The sequence below is a fragment of the Scyliorhinus torazame genome, chromosome 8, assembly GCF_047496885.1.
Source record: "Scyliorhinus torazame isolate Kashiwa2021f chromosome 8, sScyTor2.1, whole genome shotgun sequence".
Taxonomy (NCBI): Eukaryota; Metazoa; Chordata; class Chondrichthyes; order Carcharhiniformes; family Scyliorhinidae; genus Scyliorhinus; species Scyliorhinus torazame.
This window is the reverse complement of record NC_092714.1, coordinates 180,748,163-180,772,189: the sequence shown is the minus strand read 5'-3', so window position 1 is coordinate 180,772,189 and position 24,027 is coordinate 180,748,163. Positions and strand designations below refer to the sequence as shown.

The 24,027-nt window shown below is 48.6% G+C and overlaps 1 protein-coding gene across 1 annotated transcript in view; it reads right to left on the bottom strand.

The window, feature by feature from the left end:
• Positions 1-348: 348 nt before the first annotated feature.
• LOC140428294 (tumor necrosis factor receptor superfamily member 5-like) overlaps positions 349-24,027 on the bottom strand; it is a 97,837-nt gene continuing 74,158 nt past the window's right edge. The window contains exon 9 of the mRNA XM_072514609.1: positions 349-4,455. Within this exon, the coding sequence (XP_072370710.1) occupies positions 4,231-4,455 (225 nt within the window). The 3' untranslated portion in view covers positions 349-4,230. The remainder of the gene's footprint in view (positions 4,456-24,027) is intronic.

Genomic DNA, 24,027 nt, shown 5'->3' with positions numbered 1-24,027 from the left:
GGACAGTGACCCGGGGCTGCAAGGGGGTTATCATCTTAGGGGGTTGCCCCAACCCCCCGCCGCCGATGCACTCAAGGCATCCCCCCCACAGAATGTACCAACCCCTTCCCTTCTCGCCCACCCTTTCACCTGCCCGACTTACTTTACATGACATCCTGCCCACCAGGGGTGGGAGGCAGGCTGTGAAATTCCCCCCTATGTCATTTCCAAATGTACAACCCCCCCCCCCCCCCCACTTATTTGTTTCCATTCGAGTGCAGCAGCAGGGACTGTTGTGTTATGCTGTTTCGGATAACACAGGCTGCTACTTGATGCAGTCTTAACTAAAGGATGCTCCAAACTCTGAAATGAGTTCACCGTGTTTATTGAACTATTAAAACAGTTCCCAAATGAGTTTGACTCTCTGCTAATCCAACTGTAGTAACTCAGTCTAACTGTACCAGCTTGCTCTAAGCCATGTGCTGGGGTGTGATGCTGCTGATCAACCCTGTCTAACTCTCTGGCTGTCTGTGGATAGTGTTCATAGTGTTTATGTCATGCCCCCTTGTGGTGATGCCACCTCTGAGTGTCCTGACTGCCCATTTGTTGTGTCTTATTCTGACTGTTCATTGGTTGCATGTTTGCATATCATGATAGGGAACTTCAGCAGTTATAGAAAGCAGGTGAAGGAGTAACAGGATGAGGGATTATAAACAATTGTTTTATGTACATTTCTAAAATTAGAGGATGAGTAAGTGCTGGAAAGTACAGAAGCAGTCAGCTTTTTCCTGCAAGGTCATCACAATATGGAGAGAGATCCCACAGGAAGACAGACACATTTTTCTGAACTCACTCTCTAAAGAATAGAACCCTATGGCGTTGCCGAAGCAGATCAAAGTACTTTCTGCTAATTTTGGAAAGCTCCTATTTTGCGGATTGCACAGGACCCATATTGCCCTTGGCTTTTCCTTTCCTCAAAACGTGTACTACAATCATTACCACCATTGAACCCCATAGGTTCTGATCTCTAGTAGTCCACTGATATTTAACTCCTAAAATGCTGATTCAAGAGTTATGGGGATAAAGCTGGCAATAGGAGTTTAGGATTATTTATAGGATCAGTCATGAGCTCAACGAATGGTCGAGCCGACTTGATGGGCCAAATGGCCTACTTCTGTTCCTATGTCTTATAGTCTATTCCATGCCACTGCTAGTTAACCCCTAAAATTCTGACCTATCCTACTCCATTGCTATTTAACCCCCAAGATTCCAGATCAATCTCACTAGTACTATCCAACCCATTGAAATATTCAAGAAGACTTTGATCTTGGACTGTTTTTACTGATATTGACTCCTTGCTGAAGGTTAATTCAACAGGCACCACTCACACCCAGAAATGCATTATAGATGAGAGAGACTATCTACCATGTAGAGGGGATTCAACTACAATGTGCATCATAGCTAATCTCAATATTATCCCTCAGCTCAAATGACAGCTATCAGAAATGGCAACAGTGGTCAACACTCTGCCCCGGAATCGTCAGGAAAATCTGAAATCTGTACTGCCAGCCCAGCTGAGAACAGCAAATTCAGCTCAGAACGGGATTGATACGAGGAGTTCCTAACCTCTGTTACTCAACTACTCACTAGATAACCTCACATATCAAGGACAATAAAGGCTGAGAAGGAGATCTGTGGCAGAGTGGGTAGTGCCCCTGATCTCTGAGCCAGAAGTTCCGGGTTGAGTCCCACCCCAGGACTTGATGACCAAGGAAGGTGCATTCATAACATGGCCAAACAGGTTGAATATCAACCATCAAATCCAACATGCCATGACTGACAGTAAGAGCAGGAGAGACTCCTGGTCAGCCACGCTTGATGTGGAGTGGTGCCCCCTCAAGCTATAAGTCCCTGGCGACAGGCTAGTGACCTGCTCCAGGAATAATGAGCTATGGAAACAGACAGAAGTCTGCCTTGGTGCACCAACAAGTGTGGAATGAGAATTGGAATAAATGCTGGCCTAGCCAGTGATATCCACATCCCATGAATAAATATATTTTATAAAAGATTGATTGGGTGATCTTACTTTTTGATAGTTCCTAATAACCAAATAACTACTAATAAAGAATGCCTCAGAAACTATACAATTGTAATAGGTATCACTGGTTTCTAAAAAAAAATGCTTTCTAGTTTATCTGGTAACTATGCAATCAACACAAACCAGGGAGTTCCCAGGTTTAATCCACAATCTTTTATGACCAAACCTATGGCTGTAATAGAAGGTAATTACTGTAAAAGGCATCAAGTGTGCTTTGTGGAGAACACAATAGTCCAAATGTTTCTAGGCCTCAAGCCAAATGATTTACTACTCTAACATCACCATGGTGATGGACATTGGAACAGCCACTGGGAAATAAGCCGCTTATCAGCTGGTGTGTAAACTCAAAAATTCTCTCTTCTGGCCTTGCTGATTGAAGTAAGTTTTGTCTGGAGGAGATAGTTTGCTCCAACCTGCATGTGAAATAAAATAGTCATTCATGAGGAAATTCAGGGAGGTTCAGGCTAAAATCACTACATACGGTTACAAAGCTCATCGTCAAATTCCTGCTTCTGCTTTAGCCTACTCACATCCACAAGGCACCTCTACAAATCGAAAGATGAGCAGCAATCTAAACGCAATTGTTATTCAAGGTTGAATATACTGTTGTATTATTTTTTTATACAAGTGGCAGGGTGATCAAGCCATTTGCGATCTGTTGCATTACTTCAGGTGGTCTAAATCTGGGCTGAGATAAGCTCATAGCCTAACCATACTGTCTGTATGTATGTTCCCTTTTACTGTTTGGCTCTCTGGTGAAATAAATTCCCAATATCTGCAACAGTATCTAGTCACCAGGCTGGGAAACTCCCAATCTATCATCATCCTGATTAATCGGTTACTTCCCAATCACCATTGGACTTGCCGACCTACATTGGCTCTCCGTCCCCAAATGTGTCATTTTCTTGTCCTTGCCCAAATTCTTCCTCGAGCTGGCCCCTCGCTATTTATGTAACCTTTCCAGGCCCTCAACCTTCCCATTACAGAGCATTCCTCTAACTCTACCCTTTTGTCCATCCACTTCCTTTATACCTCCTTTGGCAGCTATGCCTTCCATTGTCTGGGTCCTAAACTCTGGAATTCCCTCTCCCAACTGGCTCGCTTCTCCTCCTGTCGTTCCTTAAGACAATCCTAATAATAATCTATATTCGTGTCACAAGTAGGCTTACATTAACACTGCCATGAAGTTAAATCTATCTGTTTGATCGACCTGTCCTAACATCCCCTCCTTTCACTTCGGTGTTTTTGGCTGATAATGCTCCTGTGAAGTGACGCAGAAACATTTACCAACTTAGAGTTGTTGTTGTAAATAGAGAGCTACCGTTAAGTCATTTCCCCACCCCCACCCAGTTTTATAGCCCTTCTCGCTCCATGCTCGAAATGGTTATAAATCTAACCAATTCATGGTCACCAAGGAGTTGGCCAGAAATGTGGCCTCTTCACAGCCCACTCAGTGAACGGTAGTTCATCACCGTTCAATATACATCAAGTTGTCCTTCCTAATTCCATACTTAATATTTATTCATCAAGGAATTTAAGTCTCCTGATCACATTCCACCCTTGCTTCTCATCAGCCCTCAAGCATTTTTCATCCATTCTCAGGATGTATATGCAACTGGCAAGGCTGACGTTTATTGCTCCAAGTTGACCTGATGGGTCCGTTACTATTGAATTTTTTGGGCTGTGTTAACTGATCAAGGCTAATTGGACAATCCCTTTCGCCACCTGACTGTGCGATCAGGTAACTTAAGCACAGGCCACCATCCAAACTAGAAACTTTCCTCACCCCTACAGCCAAGTAGTTTTAATTTTGACACCCCTTTCTGCACATTTATGATTTATATGGAGTGTGAATTCAATAATTAGGCTTTTCAATGCTACAAGTAATTCTGCTTTCTCGTGGTCATCGGTAATGGGAATGTGACAACCTTATTGTCCCTGGTCCTGGAATAAACAGATGAGGATTTAGATGCAGGATTGTCACATCAGCCAAGGTGGTCAGGAACCATAAGACAATCATAATAATTAGTTCACAGAAAAATGTCCATTTCAGTAACTTAATGCCAAGGCTTGGGGTTCAATGTTGTTCAGACGTTCCTAATAACCTGCCCATCAGCAAGTAGCACAATATAGTCCTTTGGCGAGTATGTTTGCTAGGTCTTTGGCAGAGGCGTCTGCTCTTGCTCTTGTTCTGGGAGATGATACTCCTTGCCATCTTCTTGATGAGCTGGGATCAAGCGATGTTCTTCTGCCAAGGACTCTGGAATCGGGACTGATGTCTCATCACTTGCCTGTTGTCCAAAATGCCAGTTGTCTTCTGGCAAGATTACAGCACCTCCAGTATCCTTTGCAGGAGCGAGCTGTTCTGGTTGTTTAAGCTGTAGGAACATTAATGTTAGGTTTTAAAGATGGTTCCCAACAGCAATGCATTCCAAATGACTAGCAAGAAATCAGAAAGAACTGTCCAACTGATCCTTAAAACCTGCTTCTTTGACCTAGCTTTCGATCATCGTCATAATATCCCATGTAGCTTAGTATCAAATTTGATCTAATTACACTCCTGCATTACAAATACAAAGTTTATTAGATTGCTATATTTTGGGACTGTTTCTTTAATTCATGGGAAAATGGAGGGGCTCATCTGATCTGTTCTGAATTCCACCCAGCAACAGGTTTGAGTGGCCCAGGTTGTCTTGCTGGGGAGAAGGTGCGAGATATTCACACATGTGAACAATGACCAGAACAGCTCTGCTGACAGTGGATAGCCTGTTAGTCTCCAAGTCTCACAGGAAGGTGTTAGGTTTTTTAAATGGTTAGACTTTATGCCAAGATAGAATGGAGTTGGGGAGTTAGAGATCTCGAAGATAGCTAATTATAATTAATACCTAGATACAAAGCCGATGTTGCTGTGGAGATGCACTTTGTGAGGGGAACAGACCACAGCAAGTCGCTGTAGTATTGGCTTACAGGTTTCTTAAGATATCCCTGAACCACACCAAGCTAAGAAGATTATACCTATGGAGCACCCCCCCCCCCTCAGTCCTGCGCTATCTGCACCCCCAGATATCTAAAGTGGTCACCACCCTATGAAATGACAGTGCCCCCACCCCCGGCCAGGAGTTTCTGTGGTATTTTTGCTGATTCTTTTGTGAATGCCATGGTTGGGGACAGGGGAAGCTTATCTCCTCCCTATGGAACTGTGGCACCCTTACGCAGTGATGTACCTTCAATCCACAGAGAGGCAGAGAGAGCAAGTGAACATAAGGCTTTATTAGTCATGAACTTGCCTAGCCAGAGTCAGTAGTACAGATGAATGCCGCCCACAAGAGGCCGGCCTATATATGTCCCTGCGGGTTATAGCTCGTAGTCCTGCTCGAGGCGATGCCTTTGTTGAGCAGGTATTGACGCAGCTCATCACTCATGAACGATGTGCCCCGGTCACTGTGGACGTAGGCAGGGAAACCGAACAGAGTGGAGATGCTGTGCAGTGTCTTTATGCCGGTGGCTGAGGTCACGTCGGGGCAGGGGACGGCGAAGGGGAAGCGGGAGTACTCATTGATGACGGTGAGAAAATATATATTCCTGTTGGTGGAGGGGAGGGGCCCTTTGAAACCAATGCTTAGGCGCTCAAAGGGCCGGGAGGCCTTTAGAGGTGGGCCTTGTCTGGTCGGTAGAAGAGCGGTTTGCACTCCACGCAGACTTGGCAGTCCCTAGTCATGGCCTTGACCTCCTCGGAGAAGGCAGATTGCAGACCTTAATGAAGTGAGTAAGCCGGGTGACCCCCGGGTGGCAGAGGTCATTGTGGATTGCCCGAAGTCGGTCATCTTGCGCGCTGGTGCATGTGCCGCGGGACAGGGCATCTGGGGGCTCGGTGAGCTTCCCAGGATGATACTTGATATCGTAGTTGTAAGTGGAGAGTTCGATCCTCCACCTCAAGATTTTATCATTTTTTATTTTGCCCCGTTGTGCGTTGCCAAACATGAAGGCTACCGATCGTTGGTCGATGTCGAGGGTGAACCTCCTACCGGCTAGGTGGTGCCTACAGTGCCGCACGGCTTCCACTATGGCTTGTGCTTCCTTCTCGACCGAGGGGTGTTGAATTTCGGAAGTGTTGTGGGTCCTAGAGAAAAGCTACTGGCCTGCCCGCCTGGTTGAGTGTGGCGGCCAGTGCGACGACTGACGCATCGCTCTCTACCTGAAAAGGGATGGACTCATCCACTGCGTGCATTGAGACCTTGGTGATGTCGGCCTTGATGCGGCTGAAGGCTGAGCGGGCCTCATCCATCAGGGGGAAACAGGTGGTTTGAATCAGTGGGCGGGCTTTGTCCGCATAGTTGGGGACCCACTGGGCGTAGTATGAGAACAGTCCCAGGCATCGTTTTAGGGCCTTGAGGCTGTGGGGAGGGGGGAGTTCTGTGAGGGGGCGCATGCGGTCGGGGTCGGGCCCTGGGACTCCGTTCTCCACGACGTAGCCGAGGATGGCCAGTCGGGTAGTACGGAAGACACACTTTTCTTTGTTGTATGTAAGGTTGAGGGATTGGGCGGCTTGGAGGAACCTCTGAAGGTTGGCGTCATGGTCCTGCTGGTCATGGCCGCAGATGGTCACGTTGTCCTGGTATGGGTATATCGCCCGCAAACCGTACTGGCCCACCATTCAATCCATCGTTCTCTGAAAAACCGAGACCCCCATTAGTGACGCCGAAAGGGACTCTGAGGAAGTGGAAGAGTGGGCCGGCTGCTTCAAAGGCAGTGTAGTGGCGCTCTGACGGGCGGATTGGGAGCTGGTGGTAGGCCGCCTTCAGATCGACCGTGGAGAACACACTGTACTGTGCGATCTGGTTGACCATCTCCACTATGCGGGGGAGGGGGTACGCATCCAGTTGCATGAACCGGTTAATTGTCTGGCTGTAGTCCACAACCATCCGGTTCTTTTCCCAGGTCTAGACGACCACCACTTGCGCTCTCCAGGGGCTGTTACTGGCCTCTATGATCCCTTCACTCAGCAGTCACTGGACTTCTGACTTGATAAATACCATGGCTAGCGAGCTGTACCGCCTGCTCCTACTGGCAATGGGCTTACAGTCTGGAGTGAGGTTTGCAAAGAGTGAAGGTGGGGGGAGACCTTGAGGGTCGCGAGGCTGCATACTGGGAGGGGAGGCAAGGGTCCGCCGAACTGTAAGGTCAGGCTTCGGTGATTACACTGCAAATCCAATCCGAGTAGTAGGGTGGCGCAGAGGTGGCGGAGGATGTAGAGCTTGAATTGGGTATACTCTGCGCCCTGTATCGCGAGGTTGGCGATACAGTACCCCCGGATCTGGACCGAATGAGACCCGGAGGCAAGGGCGATTGTTTGTGAGGCGGAGTAGGTGTGGAGGGAGCAGCGCATTACCGGGTCGGGTGGACAAAGCTCTCCGTGCTCCCGGAGTCGAAGAAGCAGGGGGTCTCATGCCCGTTGACCCGGACGACCATCATGGAGTTCCTCAGTGGTTTCGGCTGCGACTGAACGAGGGTCACGCGCCCAGCTGTGGGTAGCCTGCGTGGTCGGTGGAGTCGCAAGATGGCGGCCCTCATGTGTCGCACGTGTCGGACGGTGCTGGGACCGGCGGCCAAGATGGCAGCCCCCATGAGTCGAACGTGTCGGTCGGTGTTGGGGCCGGCAGCCAAGATGGCAGCCCCCACGATTTGCACGATGCCAGTGATGCGTCAAGGGAGGGCGTTTCGAGCAGGCACGCAGCCACATTGCGAGGTCTGTGGGACTGTGAGTCCATGGGTCGGGCCTGGTGTGCTTTCGATTTCTGGGCCTTGGATCGGCCCAGACAGACTCTTGCGTAGTGCCCCCTTTTCCCCGCAGTCGCTGCACGTCACCGTGTGGGCTGGGCAACGCTGCCGGGGTGTTGGCCCTGACCACAGAAGTAGCATTGCGGTTCTCCGGGCTGCGGCGTGGGTGGGTCCGACGGGGGCCGTGACGATAGTGTCCAGAAGGGGGTCGCCGGGCCCGGGCCCGTGGGGAATGTGCTGAGGTTCTGGTAGGCCACCTCGAGCGAGGTAGCTAGCTTTACCGTGTCCCGCAGGTCGGAGATCCCGTTTTCCAGCAGGCTCTGCCTAGTATAGTTAGAGCGGACCCACGCCACATAAGTGTCCCAGATCTGTGAGTTCATATGCTCCTCCGCCATCACATCTCAGTAGCTGCAGTTTCTTGCAAATAGGGTCAGGGTTTCCAGATACTCGTCTAACGATTCTCCGGCGCGTTGACGGCGAGTAGTGAAGAGGTGCCTAGCGAACACCTCGTTCACGGGCTTACGAAGTGCACCTTGAGGGTTGCGGCCGCTTCCTCATACGTGGCCGCTTTTTCAATCATTACCGAGATTCGATGGCTCACCCGAGCGTGGGGGAGTCGCAGTTTGAGGGTCTCCGAGGGAACCGTTGCTGAGGACTCGATGTAGGCCTCGAAGCATCGAAGCCAATGTTCAAATATTTCCTTGGCTTCGGACGCGCGGGCGTCGGGTTTGAGCCTGTCTGGCTTTAGAGCGGCTTCCATGGTGCTGTCGATGACTAATAAATTGATGTACCTTCAATCCACAGAGAGGCAGCGAGAGCGAGTGAACATAAGGCTTTATTAGTCATGAACTTGCCGAGCCAGAGTCAGTAGTACAGATGAATGCCGCCCACAAGAGGCCGGCCTACATATGCCCCGGTGTGGGCGGAGCCAGAGGTGGAGCCATACCGAGGTTACAGTACAGTACCTGGAAGCGGTTCATATCACCACTTCCCGGTCATAAGTCACAGGTTATGGTATATGCATGCATTATGGTGAATACATTCACCACACGTAGCAAGAACAGCCTCTTCCAAATGGTGCCTTTAACATAGTAAAATGTCTCACACAGGTATCATAATCCCCGTAGACACTTATAACTTTAAAAGTTTACTTGAATTTCCAGTGACTGACTGAAAAGGTCACACAACAAGGTTTCATGTTTTAAGACATTTACCTCTGTCGCTGGCAGGTTGGGTGCAGGCGATTAAAATGAATGTGTGCTGGGGTTTTTGTTTATATTTCAGTCCTGTCGATCTTTTTACCAAAGCTGTTTTTCAAAGAGGTGGAGAAGTTGATTGCCTTGAATAATGGGGGAGGGGAAATGTGGCTAGGATTAGGAAGGTACTTCTGCAAAGAGGACGGCAGGCAGGGGGGTTGGGCCTCCCAAATCTATTGTATTATTACTGGGCAGTGATTGCTGAAAAGGTCAGGAGCTGAGTCAGCCGGGGGTGCGCAAGGTTGGGGCTGATACAGTTGAAGGTGGTCTTGGGTGCACCTCACGAGGGCGAGGATGAGCCGAACTTTGAAGGGGTGGAGGATGTGCAGGCGATGGGGGAGGAGTCCCACAAACCACGTTCTTGCCCAAAACTGGAGGGGTATTGGAGGGAGGTTTTTAAGGTTATCTCAGGGGTGGTGCATGTGAGGTTCAAACCAGGGCCCCTAGAAACCATTTTCGGAGTGTCAGACCAGCCCGGGCTGCAGGCAGATGTCCTATCATTCGGCTCGCTGATTGCCCGAAGGCGGGTCCTGTTGGGGTGGAGGTCAGCTTCTCCGCCCTGTGCCTCGGCTTAGCCGGGGAACCTGCTGGAATTTTTGACGCTCGAGAAGGTTAAGTACGAGTTGAAGGGGAGGATGGAAGGATTCTACAATTCATGGGCACTGTTTACCTTGCACTTTCAATAATTGGATATCATCAAACATTGCGGGGGGTGGGGGGGGGGGGGGGGGGTTCAGTATACTTTTATTGTTGACTATGTATGGGATGATCGTGGATTCTCTTTTGGTCTTTCTTCTTTTGTATTTGGGCTGTAAGGATGATGGTTGGGTTTGTATGTTGGAGAGTATGCTGGTTGGGGGATGCTATTGTATTTGTTATCGTGGTCATCTTTTGTTGGTTGTATATCTGATGAAAAAGTGGAAAATGAGGAGAGTAAAAATAGAAAAATAAAACAATACCACAGAAACTAATGGTAAGCTGGCGATGCTGTGGTTATGGTACTGAGTTCATCACCCAGAAATCTGGAATAATGATGCAGAGAATGTGAGTTTAAATTCCACAACAGTTTGAGGTCCTGAATCCATTTTTTTTTTTAAATATGAAAATAAGAAGCCGGAGTCAATGCAAGTGACCATGCGGCTGTCGGAATTATTATACAAACCCGAACTTCCGGAGACTGGGATGTGCTGAGCAGTCGCACATTCGGGGCGTCATTCTCTGCCGGCGGGATTCTCCGTTTTGCCGGCGCCCGGGGGTTTCCCGACGGCGTGGGGCTGCCCCACAATGGGAAACCCCATTGACCGGCCGGTGTAACGGAACATCCCGCCGGCAGGTCGGGGCTGGAATGTGGCGCGGCGGGAAGGAGAATTTCGCCCCAGGTAGCTCTCCGCCAGAACACAGTAAAATAGGCACTTCTGGACGAATATAGCCCAAAAATTCAGACTCATTCCACCCGTAAACAGAAAAGGAAGAGGACAGGAGTATTATGCCACAACTGGGAGCTCAAGAGGCCACAGGGAAGGTAGAAGCAGTGCAAAAGGGCAAGAACCACGAGCGAGCAACTCGGCGGACCCACAAGGCGGGGTGGGGTGGCCCTGGCCACCCCTGACAGACGAATGGAAGATATTCCTGACTAAGGAATTGACCGCGATGAGGGAGGCAATTAAAGTGGCGATCCAGGTGGCGGAGGTGCTGGTCACCATGCAGACAGCAATCGGTGGAATGGGGAAGAAGCTGGAGGCTCAGGGGAAGACGATCCAGGAGCTTGAAAAGGCGTTCACCGACAAGAGTGACAGGTTTGTAGCCCGGAGGCCGAAATAAAAAGGTTAGTGGTGACCCAGAGGAGCCTGAAGGGGGAAGTCAAGGATCAGGAAAACCTGTCTCGGCTGCAAGATATTCGAATAGTGGACCTCCCAGAGACAAACGAGGGCAGCGACCCGACAGACTATGTGGCTCAGATGCTGGGCAACGTGGTCGAAAGGGACAGCTTCCCCAAGCCGCCGGAGATCGACAGGGCACACAGGCCACTCTGACTGAAGCCCAGGGCTGGGGAGCAGCCAACGAAGATAATCGGCAAACTGCACACGTACCAGGATCAGTGGAGGATCCTGTGTTGGGCTCAGCAGACAAAAGCGAGCAGTTGAGAAGGACACAGAATACGGGTATACCAAGACATTGGGGCAGACCTTAAGACATAGGAGCGGAAGTAAGGCCATTCGGCCCATCAAGTCCACTCCACCATTCAATCATGGCTGATTTCAACTCCATTTACCCGCTCTCTCTCCATAGCCCTTAATTCCTCGAGAAATCAAGAATTTATCAACTTCTGTCTTAAAGACACTCAACGACCCGGCCTCCACCGCCCTCTGTGGCAATGAATTCCACAGACCCACCACTCTCTGGCTGAAGAAATTTCTCCTCATCTCTGTTCTAAAGTGACTCCCTTTTATTCTAAGGCTGTGCCCCCAGGTCCTAGTCTCCCCTGCTAATGGAAACAACTTCCCTACATCCACCCTATCTAAGCCATTCATTATCTTGTAAGTTTCTATTAGATCTCCCCTCAACCTCCTAAACTCCAATGAATATAATCCCAGGATCCTCAGACGTTCATCGTATGTTAGGCCTACCATTCCTGGGATCATCCGTGTGAATCTCCGCTGGACCCGCTCCAGTGCCAGTATGTCCTTCCTGAGGGGTCGGGCCCAAAATTGTCACAGTATTCTAAATGGGGCCTAACTAATGCTTTATAAAGCTTCAGAAGTACATCCCTGCTTTTATATTCCAAGCCTCTTGAGATGAATGACAACATTGCATTTGCTTTCTTAATTACGGACTCAACCTGCAAGTTTACCTTTAGAGAATCCTGGACTAGGACTCCCAAGTCCCTTTGCACTTCAGCATTATGAATTTTGTCACCGTTTAGAAAATAGTCCACGCCTCTATTCTTTTTTCCAAAGTGCAAGACCTCGCACTTGCCCACGTTGAATTTCATCAGCCATTTCTTGGACCATTCTCCGAAACTGTCTTAATCTTTCTGCAGCCTCCCCACCTCCTCCATACTACCTGCCCCTCCACCTATCTTTGTATCATTGGCAAACTTAGCCAGAATGCCCTCAGTCCCGTCATCTAGATCGTTAATATATAAAGAGAACAGCTGTGGCCCAAACACTGAACCTTGCGGGACACCACTCGTCACCGGTTGCGATTCCGAAAAAGAACCTTTTATCCCAACTCTCTGCCTTCTGCCTGACAGCCAATCGTCAATCCATGTTAGTACCTTGCCTCGAATACCATGGGCCCTTATTTTACTCAGCAGTCTCCCGTGAGGCACCTTATCAAAGGCCTTTTGGAAGTCAAGATAGATAACATCCATTGGCTCTCCTTGGTTTAACCTATTTGTTATCTCTTCAACGAACTCTAACAGGTTTGTCAGGCACGACCTCCCCTTACTAAATCCATGCTGACTTGTCCTAATCCGACCCTGCACTTCCAAGAATTTAGAAATCTCATCCTTAACAATGGATTCTAGAATCTTGCCAACAACCGAGGTTAGGCTAATTGGCCTATAATTTTCCATCTTTTTCCTTGTTCCCTTCTTGAACAGAGGGTTACAACAGCGATTTTCCAATCCTCTGGTACTTTCCCTGACTCCAGTGACTTTTGAAAGATCATAACTAACGCCTCCACTATTTCTTCAGCTATCTCCTTTAGAACTCTAGGACGTAGCCCATCTGGGCCCGGAGATTTATCAATTTTTAGACCTCTTAGTTTCTCTAGCACTTTCTCCTTTGTGATGGCTACCATATTCAACTCTGTCCCCTGACTCTCCGGAATTGTTGGGATATTACTCATGTCTTCTACTGTGAAGACTGACGCAAAGTACTTATTCAGTTCCTCAGCTATTTCCTTGTCTCCCATCACAAAATTACCAGCGTCATTTTGGAGCGGCCCAATGTCAACTTTTGCCTCCCGTTTGTTTTTAATGTATTTAAAGAAACTTTTACTATCATTTCTAATGTTACTGGCTAGCCTACCTTCAAATTTGATCCTCTCTTTCCTTATCTCTCTCTTTGTTATCCTCTGTTTGTTTTTGTAGCCTTCCCAATCTGCTGACTTCCCACTACTCTTTGCCACATTATAGGCTTTCTCTTTTGCTTTGATGCATTCCCTAACTTCCTTTGTCAGCCATGGCTGCCTAATCCCCCCTCTGATAACCTTTCTTTTCTTTGGGATGAACCTCTGTACTGTGTCCTCAATTACTCCCAGAAACTCCTGCCATTGCTGTTCTACTGTCTTTCCCACTAGGCGCTGCTCCCAGTCGATTTTCGTCAGTTCCTCCCTCATGCCCCTGTAGTTACCTTTATTTAACTGTAACACCTTTACATCTGATTCTACCTTCTTTCTTTCAAATTGGAGATTGAATTCGGCCATATTATGATCACTGCCTCCTAAGTGCTCCCTTACTTTAAGATCTTTAATCAAGTCTGGCTCATTACATAACACTAAGTCCAGAATGTCCTGTTCCCTCGTGGGCTCCATCACAAGCTGTTCGAGAAAGCCCTCCTGTAAACATTCAATGAATTCCCTTTCCTTGGGTCCACTGGCAGTATTATTTACCCAGTCCACCTGCATATTAAAGTCCCCCATGATCACTGTGACCTTGCCTTTCTGACATGCACTTTCTATTTCGTGGTGCATTTTGTGCCCCTGGTCCTGACCACTGTTAGGAGGCCTGTCCATAACTCCCATTATGGTTTTTTTGCCTTTGTGGTTCCTCAACTCTACCCACACAGACTCCACATCATCCGACCCTATGTTGTTTAGTTCTATTGATTTAATTTCATTCCTAATTAACAAGGCAACCCCGCCCCCTCTGCCCACCTCTCTGTCTTTTCGATAGGTTGTGAATCCCTGGATGTTTAAATGCCAGTCCTGAACCCCCTGCAACCATGTCTCTGTGATGCCTACCACATCATACCTGCCAGTCACAATCTGGGCCACAAGCTCATCTACCTTGTTCCGTACACTGCGCGCATTTAAATATAGCGCCTTTAATTCTCTATTGACCGTCCCTTTTTGTTTTCTTAGTGTGGTGGACCTTGGTTTACTGAGCCTTTCCATACACTGTGTCATATTTTGTGGGATGGGGACAATCGTAACCACTCTTGAGTTTTGTCTGTTCGTGTTTTTTTTATTCCTAAGCAGCTACGCTCCCCGCTGATTACTTCACCTCTTGGTTCCCTGACTTTCCCTACCCCTCCAATCTTTAGTTTAAAGTCCTATTGACCACCCTATTTACTCTTTTCGCCAGAACACTGGTCCCAGCTCGGTTCAGGTGGAGACCATCCCAACGGTATAGGTCCCCCCTGTCCCAAAACTGATGCCAGTGTCCCATGAAAAGGAACCCCTCATTCCCACACCACTCTTTCAGCCACGTGTTAACTTCCCTTATTCTTGCCTCCCTATGCCAATTTGCACGTGGCTCGGGCAGTAATCCGGAGAATATGACCCTTGAGGACCTGTTTTTTTAATTTGAATCCTAGCTCTTTATAATCTCTAAACAGGTCCTCTTTCCTAGACGTGCCTATGTTGTTGGTACCGACATGGACCACAACAACTGGATCCTCCCCCTCCCTCTCCAGTATCCTTTCAAGCCGGTCAGAGATGTCCCGCACCCTAGCACCGGGCAGGCAACATTCCATGCGGGACTCTTTATCCTGCTCACAAAGGATACTATCTATCCCCCTGATAATAGAATCCCCTACAACTACAACTTGCCTATTTACTCCCTCCCCTTGAATGGCCTGCTGAACCATGGTGCCTTGGTCAGCTGACTCATCCTTCCTGCAGCCCTGTTCGCCATCCACACAGGGAGCAAGTGCCTCATACCTGTTGGACAGAGTCAAGGGCTGAGGCTCCTGAGTTCCTGACTGCTGGTTCCCTTTACCTGCCTGACTTGCAGTCACACCCTGCTGTCCCTGGCCACTGGCAGGATTTAAACTACTTACTCTGACAGGTGTGACTGCCTCCTGAAACACAGTGTCCAGGTAAGTCTCCCCCTCCCGGATGTACCTCAGTGTTTGAAGCTCAGACTCCAGCTCATCAACTCTGAGCCGGAGCTCTTCGAGCAGCCAACACTTACTGCAGATGTGGTCGCTGCAGCTCGCAATGGGATCTGCCAGCTCCCACATCAAGCAGCTCAAGCACATCTGTCAAAGTGCAGGGCCGAGTTTAACCAAGCAAAATCGACCCTGTACAAAAACAGAATAAAATGTGGGATGTTATTCCCAGCCAGGCCCTGGGGGACATTCCAGAACAAAGAACATTATTTTACCGTCCCAGCAGAGGCAGACGGGTTTGTGCGTGCGAATGGCCCAGACAAAAATCTGACAAGGCAGCGATGAGGAACGCGCAGCCGTGGCCATTTTGGATGGCCCCCTAACAGAGGGGAACCTCGGAGTGCAGGAGTGCATCCAGAAGGTAAGTATGGTTGATCTCGCAGGAAGGCGGGGGACAAAATCCCCCCACCACGATTATCACCTGGAACATTAGGGGACTTAACGGCCCGAGAAAAGATCCAGAGTCTTCACCCATTTGAGAAGTTTGAAAGCCGACATGGTCTTCCTCCAAGAGACAGACCCAAGGGAGAAGGATCGACTGGGTGGGACAGATCTACCATTCCTGCTATGGGACGAGGGCGAGGGGGGTAGCTATTTTGAAAAACAAGAGGACTGTGTTTATAGTGACAAAGATGGTTACGGACAAAGGGGGATGGAATGCCATGGTCAGCGGTGTCCTAGATGGGGCACCGGTAGTCTTGGTAAATGTGTACGTGCTAAACGGAATTTATAATGAAGACCATGGTGGAGATCCCCACCATTGACACACACCGACGGATCAAGGGGGGGGGGGAATTTAACGGCGTACAGGACCCATTGACGGACTGACCCATTCCCGCTGACTATTCCTGCGGGAAGTGCATCCAACTTCAGCTCCTCAAAGACCGTGTTAGGGAACTGGAGCTGAAGCTGGATGAACTTCGGATCATCCGGGAGGCAGAGGGGATGATTGAGAAGAGTTACAAGGAGGTAACCACACCCAAGGTACAGGACAAGAATAGCTGGGTTACAGTCAGGGGGAAAAAAACAAACAGGCAGACAGTGCAGGGATCACTCGTGGCCGTTCCCCTTCAAAACAAGTATACCGTTTTGGATGCTGTTGGGGGGGGATGACCTACCAGGGGAAGGCCCTAGCGGCCAGGTCTCTGGCACTGAGTCTGGCTCTGGGGCTCAGAAGGGATGGGGGGAGAATAGAAAAGCAATAGTAGTTGGAGATTCAATGGTTAGGGGAATAGATAGGAGATTCTGTGGTCGCGAGCGAGACTCCCGGAAGGTATGTTGCCTCCCGTGTGCCAGGGCCAGGGATGTCTCGGATCGTGTCTCCAGGATCCTTAAGGGGGAGGGTGAGCAGCCAGAAGTCGTGGTGCACATTGGTACCAACGACATAGGTAGGAAAAGGGGTGTGGAGGTAATAAACAGGTTCAGGGAGTTAGGCTGAAAGTTAAAAGCCAGGACAGACAGAGTTGTCATCTCTGGTTTGTTGCCGGTGCCACGTGATAGCGAGGCTAGGAATAGGGAGAGAGTGCAGCTGAACACGTGGCTGCAGGAATGGTGTAGGAGGGAGGGCTTCAGGTATTTGGATAATTGGAGTGCATTCTGGGGAAGGTGGGACCTGTACAAGCAGGACGGGTTGCATCTGAACCAGAGGGGCACCAATATCTTGGGAGGGAAGTTTTCTAGTACTCTTCGGGAGGGTTTAAACTAATTTGGCAGGGGAATGGGAATCGGATTTGTAGTCCAGCAACTAAGGAAGCCGATATTCAGGACGCCAAAGCGTGTAATGAGGCAGTGGGGAAGGGAACACTGACAAAGGAGAGTACTTGCAGGCACGGAGATGGGTTGAAATGTGTATACTTCAACGCAAGAAGCATCAGGAATAAGGTGGGTGAACTTAAGGCATGGATCGGTACTTGGGACTACGATGTGGTGGCCATCACGGAAACTTGGATAGAAGAGGGGCAGAAATGGTTGTTGGAGGTCCCTGGTTATAGATGTTTCAATAAGATTAGGGAGGGTGGTAAAAGAGGTGGGGGGGTGGCATTGTTAATTGGAGATAGTATAACAGCTGCAGAAAGACAGTTCGAGGAGTATCACCCTACTGAGGTAGTGTGGGTTGAAGTCAGAAATAGGAAAGGAGCAATCACCTTGTTAGGAGTTTTCTATAGGCCCCCCAATAGTAGCAGAGATGTGGAGGAACAGATTGGCAAACAGATTTTGGAAAGGTGCAGAAGTCACAGGGTAGTAGTCATGGGTGACTTCAACTTCCCAAATATTGAGTGGAAACTCTTTAGATCAAATAGTTTGGATGGGGTGGTGTTTGTGCAGTGTGTCCAGGAAGCTTTTCTAACACAGTATGTAGATTGTCCGACCAGAGGAAGGGCAATATTGGATTTAGTACTTGGTAATGAACCAGGGCAAGTGATAGATTTGTTAGTGGGGGAGCATTTTGGAGATAGTGACCACAATTCTGTGACTTTCACTTTAGTAATGGAGAGGGATAGGTGCGTGCAACAGGGCAAGGTTTACAATTGGAGGAAGGGTAAATGTGATGTTGTCAGACAAGAATTGAAGTGCATAAGTTGGGAACATAGGCTGTCAGGGAAGGACACAAGTGAAATGTGGAACTTGTTCAAGGAACAGGTACTACGTGTCCTCGATATGTCAGGCAGGGAAGAGATGGTCGAGTGAGGGAACTATGGTTGACAAAAGAGGTTGAATGTCTTGTTCTGAGGAAAAAGGAGACTTATGTAAGGCTGAGGAAACAAGGTTCAGACAGGGCATTGGAGGGATACAAGATAGCCAGGAGGGAACTGAAGAAAGGGATTAGGAGAGCTAAGAGAGGGCATGAACAATCTTTGGCAGGTAGGATCAAGGAAAACCCCAAGGCCTTTTACACATATGTGAGAAATATGAGAATTACTAGAGCGAGGGTAGGTACGATCAAGGACAGTAGCGGGAGATTGTGTATTGAGTCTGAAGAGATAGGAGAGGTCTTGAACGAGTACTTTTCTTCTGTATTTACAAATGAGAGGGGCGATATTGTTGGAGAGGACAGTGTGAAACAGATTGGTAAGCTCAAGGAAATACTTGTTAGGAAGGAAGATGTGTTGGGCATTTTGAAAAACTTGAGGATAGACAAGTCCCCCGGGCCTGACGGGATATATCCAAGGATTCTATGGGAAGCAAGAGATGAAATTGCAGAGCCGTTGGCAATGATCTTTTCGTCCTCACTGTCAACAGGGGTGGTACCAGGGGATTGGAGAGTGGCGAATGTCGTGCCCCTGTTCAAAAAAGGGACTAGGGATAACCCTGGGAATTACAGGCCAGTTAGTCTTACTTCGGTGGTTGGCAAAGTAATGGAAAGGGTACTGAAGGATAGGATTTCTGAGCATCTGGAAAGACACTGCTTGATTAGGGATAGTCAGCACGGATTTGTGAGGGGTAGGTCTTGCCTTACAAGTCTTATTGAATTCTTTGAGGAGGTGACCAAGCATGTGGATGAAGGTAATGCAGTGGATGTAGTGTACATGGATTTTAGTAAGGCATTCGATAAGGTTCCCCATGGTAGGCTTCTGCAGAAAGTAAGGAGGCATGGGATAGTGGGAAATTTGGCCAGTTGGATAATGAACTGGCTAACCGATAGAAGTCAGAGAGTGGTGGTGGATGGCAAATATTCAGCCTGGATCCCAGTTACCAGTGGCGTACCGCAGGGATCAGTTCTGGGTCCTCTGCTGTTTGTGATTTTCATTAATGACTTGGATGAGGGAGTTGAAGGGTGGGTCAGTAAATTTGCAGACGATACGAAGATTGGTGGAGTTGTGGATAGTGAGGAGGGCTGTTGTCGGCTGCAAAGAGACATAGATAGGATGCAGAGCTGGGCTGAGAAGTAGCAGATGGAGTTTAACCCTGAAAAGTGTGAGGTTGTCCATTTTGGAAGGACAAATATGAATGCGGAATACACGGTTAACGGTAGAGTTCTTGGCAATGTGGAGGAGCAGAGAGATCTTGGGGTCTATGTTCATTCATCTTTGAAAGTTGTCACTCAAGTGGATAGAGCTGTGAAGAAGGCCTATGGTGTGCTCGCGTTCATTAACAGAGGGATTGAATTTAAGAGCCGTGAGGTGATGATGCAGCAGTACAAAACTTTGGTAAGGCCACATTTGGAGTACTGTGTACAGTTCTGGTCGCCTCATTTTAGGAAGGATGTGGAAGCTTTGGAAAAGGTGCAAAGGTGATTTACCAGGATGTTGCCTGGAATGGAGAGTAGGTCTTACGAGGAAAGGTTGAGGGTGCTAGGCCTTTTCTCATTAGAACGGAGAAGGATGAGGGGCGACTTGATAGAGGTTTATAAGATGATCAGGGGAATAGATAGAGTAGACAGTCAGAGACTTTTTCCCCGGGTGGAACAAACCATTACAAGGGGACATAAATTTAAGGTGAAAGGTGGAAGATATAGGAGGGATATCAGAGATAGGTTCTTTACCCAGAGAGTAGAGGGGGCATGGAATGCACTGCCTGTGGAAGTAGTTGAGTCAGAAACATTAGGGACCTTCAAGCAGCTATTGGATAGGTACATGGATTACGGTAAAATGATATAGTGTAGATTTATTTGCTCTTAAGGGCAGCATGGTAGCATTGTGGATAGCACAATTGCTTCACGGCTCCGGGGTCCCAGGTTTGATTCCGGCTTGGATCGCTGTCTGTGCGGAGTCTGCCCATCCTCCCAGTGTCTGCGTGGGTTTCCTCCGGGTGCTCCGGTTTCCTCCCACGGTCCAAGGATGCGCAGTTTAGGTGGATTGGCCATGATAAATTGCCCTTAGTGTCCAAAATTGCCCTTGGTGTTGGGTGGAGGTGTTGAGTTTGGGTAGGGGGCTCTTTCCAAGTGCCGGTGCAGACTCAAAGGGCCGAATGGCCTCCTTCTGCACTGTAAATTCAATGATAATCTATGATTAATCTAGGACAAAGGTTCGGCACAACATCGTGGGCCGAAGGGCCTGTTCTGTGCTGTATTTTCTATGTTCTATGTTCAATCAAACCCCAGAATGGGGAAGCGACAGACATGGCAAGGAAACTGGGAACGTTCATGGAGCAGATGGGGGCAGTGGACGCATAATGGTTCCTGCACCTGGGTGAGGAGGAATTTTCGTTCTTCTCACCAGTACATAAGGTCTACACCCACATCAACTTCTTTGTTGTGGGGAAAATCGGTGCTTCCAGAAATAGCAGAGCAGAATATTCCACGAATATCATCTCCAAACACGCTCCACATCACATGGATGTGAGGTTGGAGACGGACCATGCCCAATGCCCCACGTGGAGGATTGACACGGCCCTCTCGGCCAACAAAGTCTTATGTCAGAAAACATCACAGGCCATAGGTGAGTACGTTACGAACAACCTGAACAGGGAAGTCTCACCTTCCATGTTCTGGGAGGCACTGAAAGCTAGGGGAAAGATTATAGCCTCCAAGGCTCGTAGAGACAGAGAAGAGAGGGCAGCTACTGATCTGGAGGTCAACAGAAGATATTCCGAGATCCTGACCGTAGAGCTTCTGGCGGAGAGGAAAAAGCTAAAAATTGACTTTAACCTGTATCGACCAGGAAGGCACTGCACCAACTCTGCCAGACATGCGAGACCTTTTATGAACATGGAGAGAAGGCTAGCCACCTGCTGGCTCACCAGCTGAGAAAGCAGGCAGCCATGAGGGAAATAGCCCAGGTAAAGGACAGCAAGGTGGACTGGTAGCCGAACCAAAAATGGTCAACAAAGCCTTTGAGGCCTCCTACTGGGGCCTGTACACCTCTGAGTCCCCAGATGGGCACTTGGGGATGAAATGGTTCCTCGTTGGACTGGACATGCCAGTTGTGGGGGACGATAGATGGAGGGAGCTCGAAGCACCAATAGGACTGGGAGAGGTGATGGAGAGCATCACCTCCATGCAGGCAGGGAAGGCGCCGGACCCGACGGGTACCCAGCGGACCTCTACAAAAGATTTGGCCTGGCTCTCGCTCCGCACCTACGGGAGATGTTCGCAGACTCGCTAGCGAGGGCCACCTCGTCTCAATGCTAACTCAGGCCACCATATCGTTTAAACCCAAAAAAGACAACGACCCGGCGGAATGTGGATCATGCAGACCTATTTTGTTCCTCAATGTGGGTACGGAAATACTCGCAGAAGTCCAGCCAAAAGACTGGTGAGCTGCGTACCAGAGGTGGTCGCTGAGGACGACAGGCTTTGTCAAGGGCAGACAGCTAACCGCAAACATCAGGAAGCTGCTGAATGTGATATTGACCCCCTCCGGGAGAGAATAGCAGAGGGGATCGTCTCCCTGGACAGAGTCGAATGGAAGTACCTCATTGAGGTATTGAAGCGGTTTGGTGCAGTGACAGGGTTCACCTCATGGGGGAAACTCCTGTACAATGCCGCAAGGCAAGCGTTTGGACCAACACCACCACCAGCTCGGAATACTTCCAGTTGCACAGAGGCACCAGGTAGGAATGCCCGCTCCTGTTCGTTCTGGCAATTGAACCCGTGGCGATCGCCGTGCGAGACGCGAGAGGTTGGAAGGGTATCCGAAGAGGAGGTAGAGAGCACAGAGTCTACCTCTTTGCGGATGATCTGCTCCTCTACATCTCAGACCCGAAAAACGGCATGAAATAAATCATGAAGCTGCTGGAAGAGTTTGGGGCCTTCACGGGCTACAAACTCAGCCTGGAAAAAGTGAGGTTTTCCTGGTGAACCCAAACAGGGAGGGGAAGAATCCAAGAATCACTAAGACAACACTGCAGAGGCAAAGTAGCCTGCGTAGCCTGGCCCTCCCGAACTTGCAATGCTATTACTGGGCAGCCACGCCAAGAGAGTGAGGGGATGGATAAGGGAATCAAACATGGAATGGGTGACGATGGAGGAGTCCTCCTGCATGGGAACGACCCTCCGAACCCTCACCACGACAGCACTCACATCCCCGGCGGCACAGTGGGTAGCACTGTTGCTTCACAGCTCCAGGGTCGCAGGTTCGATTACAGCTTGGGTCACTGTCTGTGTGGAGTTTGCATGTTCTCCCCGTGTCTGCGTGGGTTTCCTCCGGGTGCTCCCGTTTCCTCCCACAAGTCCCGAAAGACGTGCTGTTCGGTAATTTGGACATTCTGAATTCTCCCTCCGTGTACCCGAACCAGGGCCGGCATGTGGCGACTAGGGGCTTTTCACAGTAACTTCATTGCAGTGTTAATGTAAGCCTACGTGTGACAATAAAGATTATTATTATAAGATGATTGCGGTCACTCTCCACTTTCCCATCAGAATAACGACACAGAAGAAATCACATCACCTTCACAGAACAACCATTCAGCACGAAACTAAAGTATCTGAACTATGCTGACCAGAATCAGTGCGCTCAAACGTGTGTTCTTGTTGAAAGAAAAAAATGAGGAAGTGAATAGTTGTGTGACCTCGGGCTAATGGCCCAGCACGCTTCCGCTGCGGCCCTCTGCTCCTTAAACCAGGAGCTACAACATTACTGCTTAGGGCCCAAAGACAATAGAATAGGGGAAGGGGGTGCCGAAAAGGAACGGCATGTAAATTATAAATAATAACCATTTCAGTAATCTCCTGTACAGTGTAAGAATGTAAACTTCAATAAAAATATTTAGTTAAAAAAAAAAATCGTACAAACCCAAACGACTCACTGCTGTCACTTAAGGAATGAAACCTGGCATCTTTGCTCTGTCTGACCTATGTGACTCCAATCACAAACCAGTCTGTTTACTGCTCTATAAAAAGGTCTAGCAATCAAACAACAACCAGCAGTACACCCTTTTCAGGGAAACTGGGATGGGCAGAAAATGTCAGCCTTGCCAGCAACAACCACACCCTCAGAATGAATTTATCTTCACTGTCTGCTTTGTTGTTTCTGCCAAGTATCTACTGAAATTATAGCTGACATTTGGGGAACCTACAGAAATTTCAGGTGATAGTGTTAATGTGAGGGACTAAGAATGAATGAAAATCGCTTATTGTCACAAGTAGGCTTCAAATGAAGTTACTGTGAAAAGCCCCTAGTCGCCACATTCCTTCGCCTGTTCGGGGAGGCTGTTACGGGAATTGAACCGTGCTGCTGCCCTGCCTTGGTCTGCTTTCAAAGCCAGCGATTTAGCCCTGTGCTAAACAACCCCTACTCACCCTGTATACTTTTTTAAATAAAATATATAGATATGTTCATTGCTATCTCTAAATATTAAATTTGAACAAAAAACAAAAAAATGGCTGAACGCATGTCTCTCCGTGACCCTCGAACAAAAGAAACTACCTGGCAGTATCAGGGCAATTCATCTCACTTTCTCAAAGAGACACTAACGCCATATTGTGGGCTGCACAGTCCAAATTCAAAGAGAGCTATACAAAAGCCATCTGCATTTCATAACCCAGGCTGGCCGACAGGTGTCTGCTCGTCTGCTCAGGCAAAGGACCCTTCAAGCTTCCTTTCAATACTTACTGGTTGAGACATTCAACAACTTCGGGGATCCAGATGAGGGATACGTACTCTTTGTCAAAGACAGTATGAAGACATGGACCTTTAATTTGTGGAACTATTAATATTGCCTTGTGGAACTGCAAAGTCAGTTTGCCATTTTACCTTCTAAAGCAGCATTGCAGTCGAGGAGCTCTGGTCCAGGTTGGCTACCTGGCCCCACCTACAGCTCTTCTGCTGGAAATTCTGTACCATCACTTACAAGACCGAATCATCTCTGCATGTCTATCACATTGTGTGAAGTCAACACGGGCAGCATGGTAGCACAG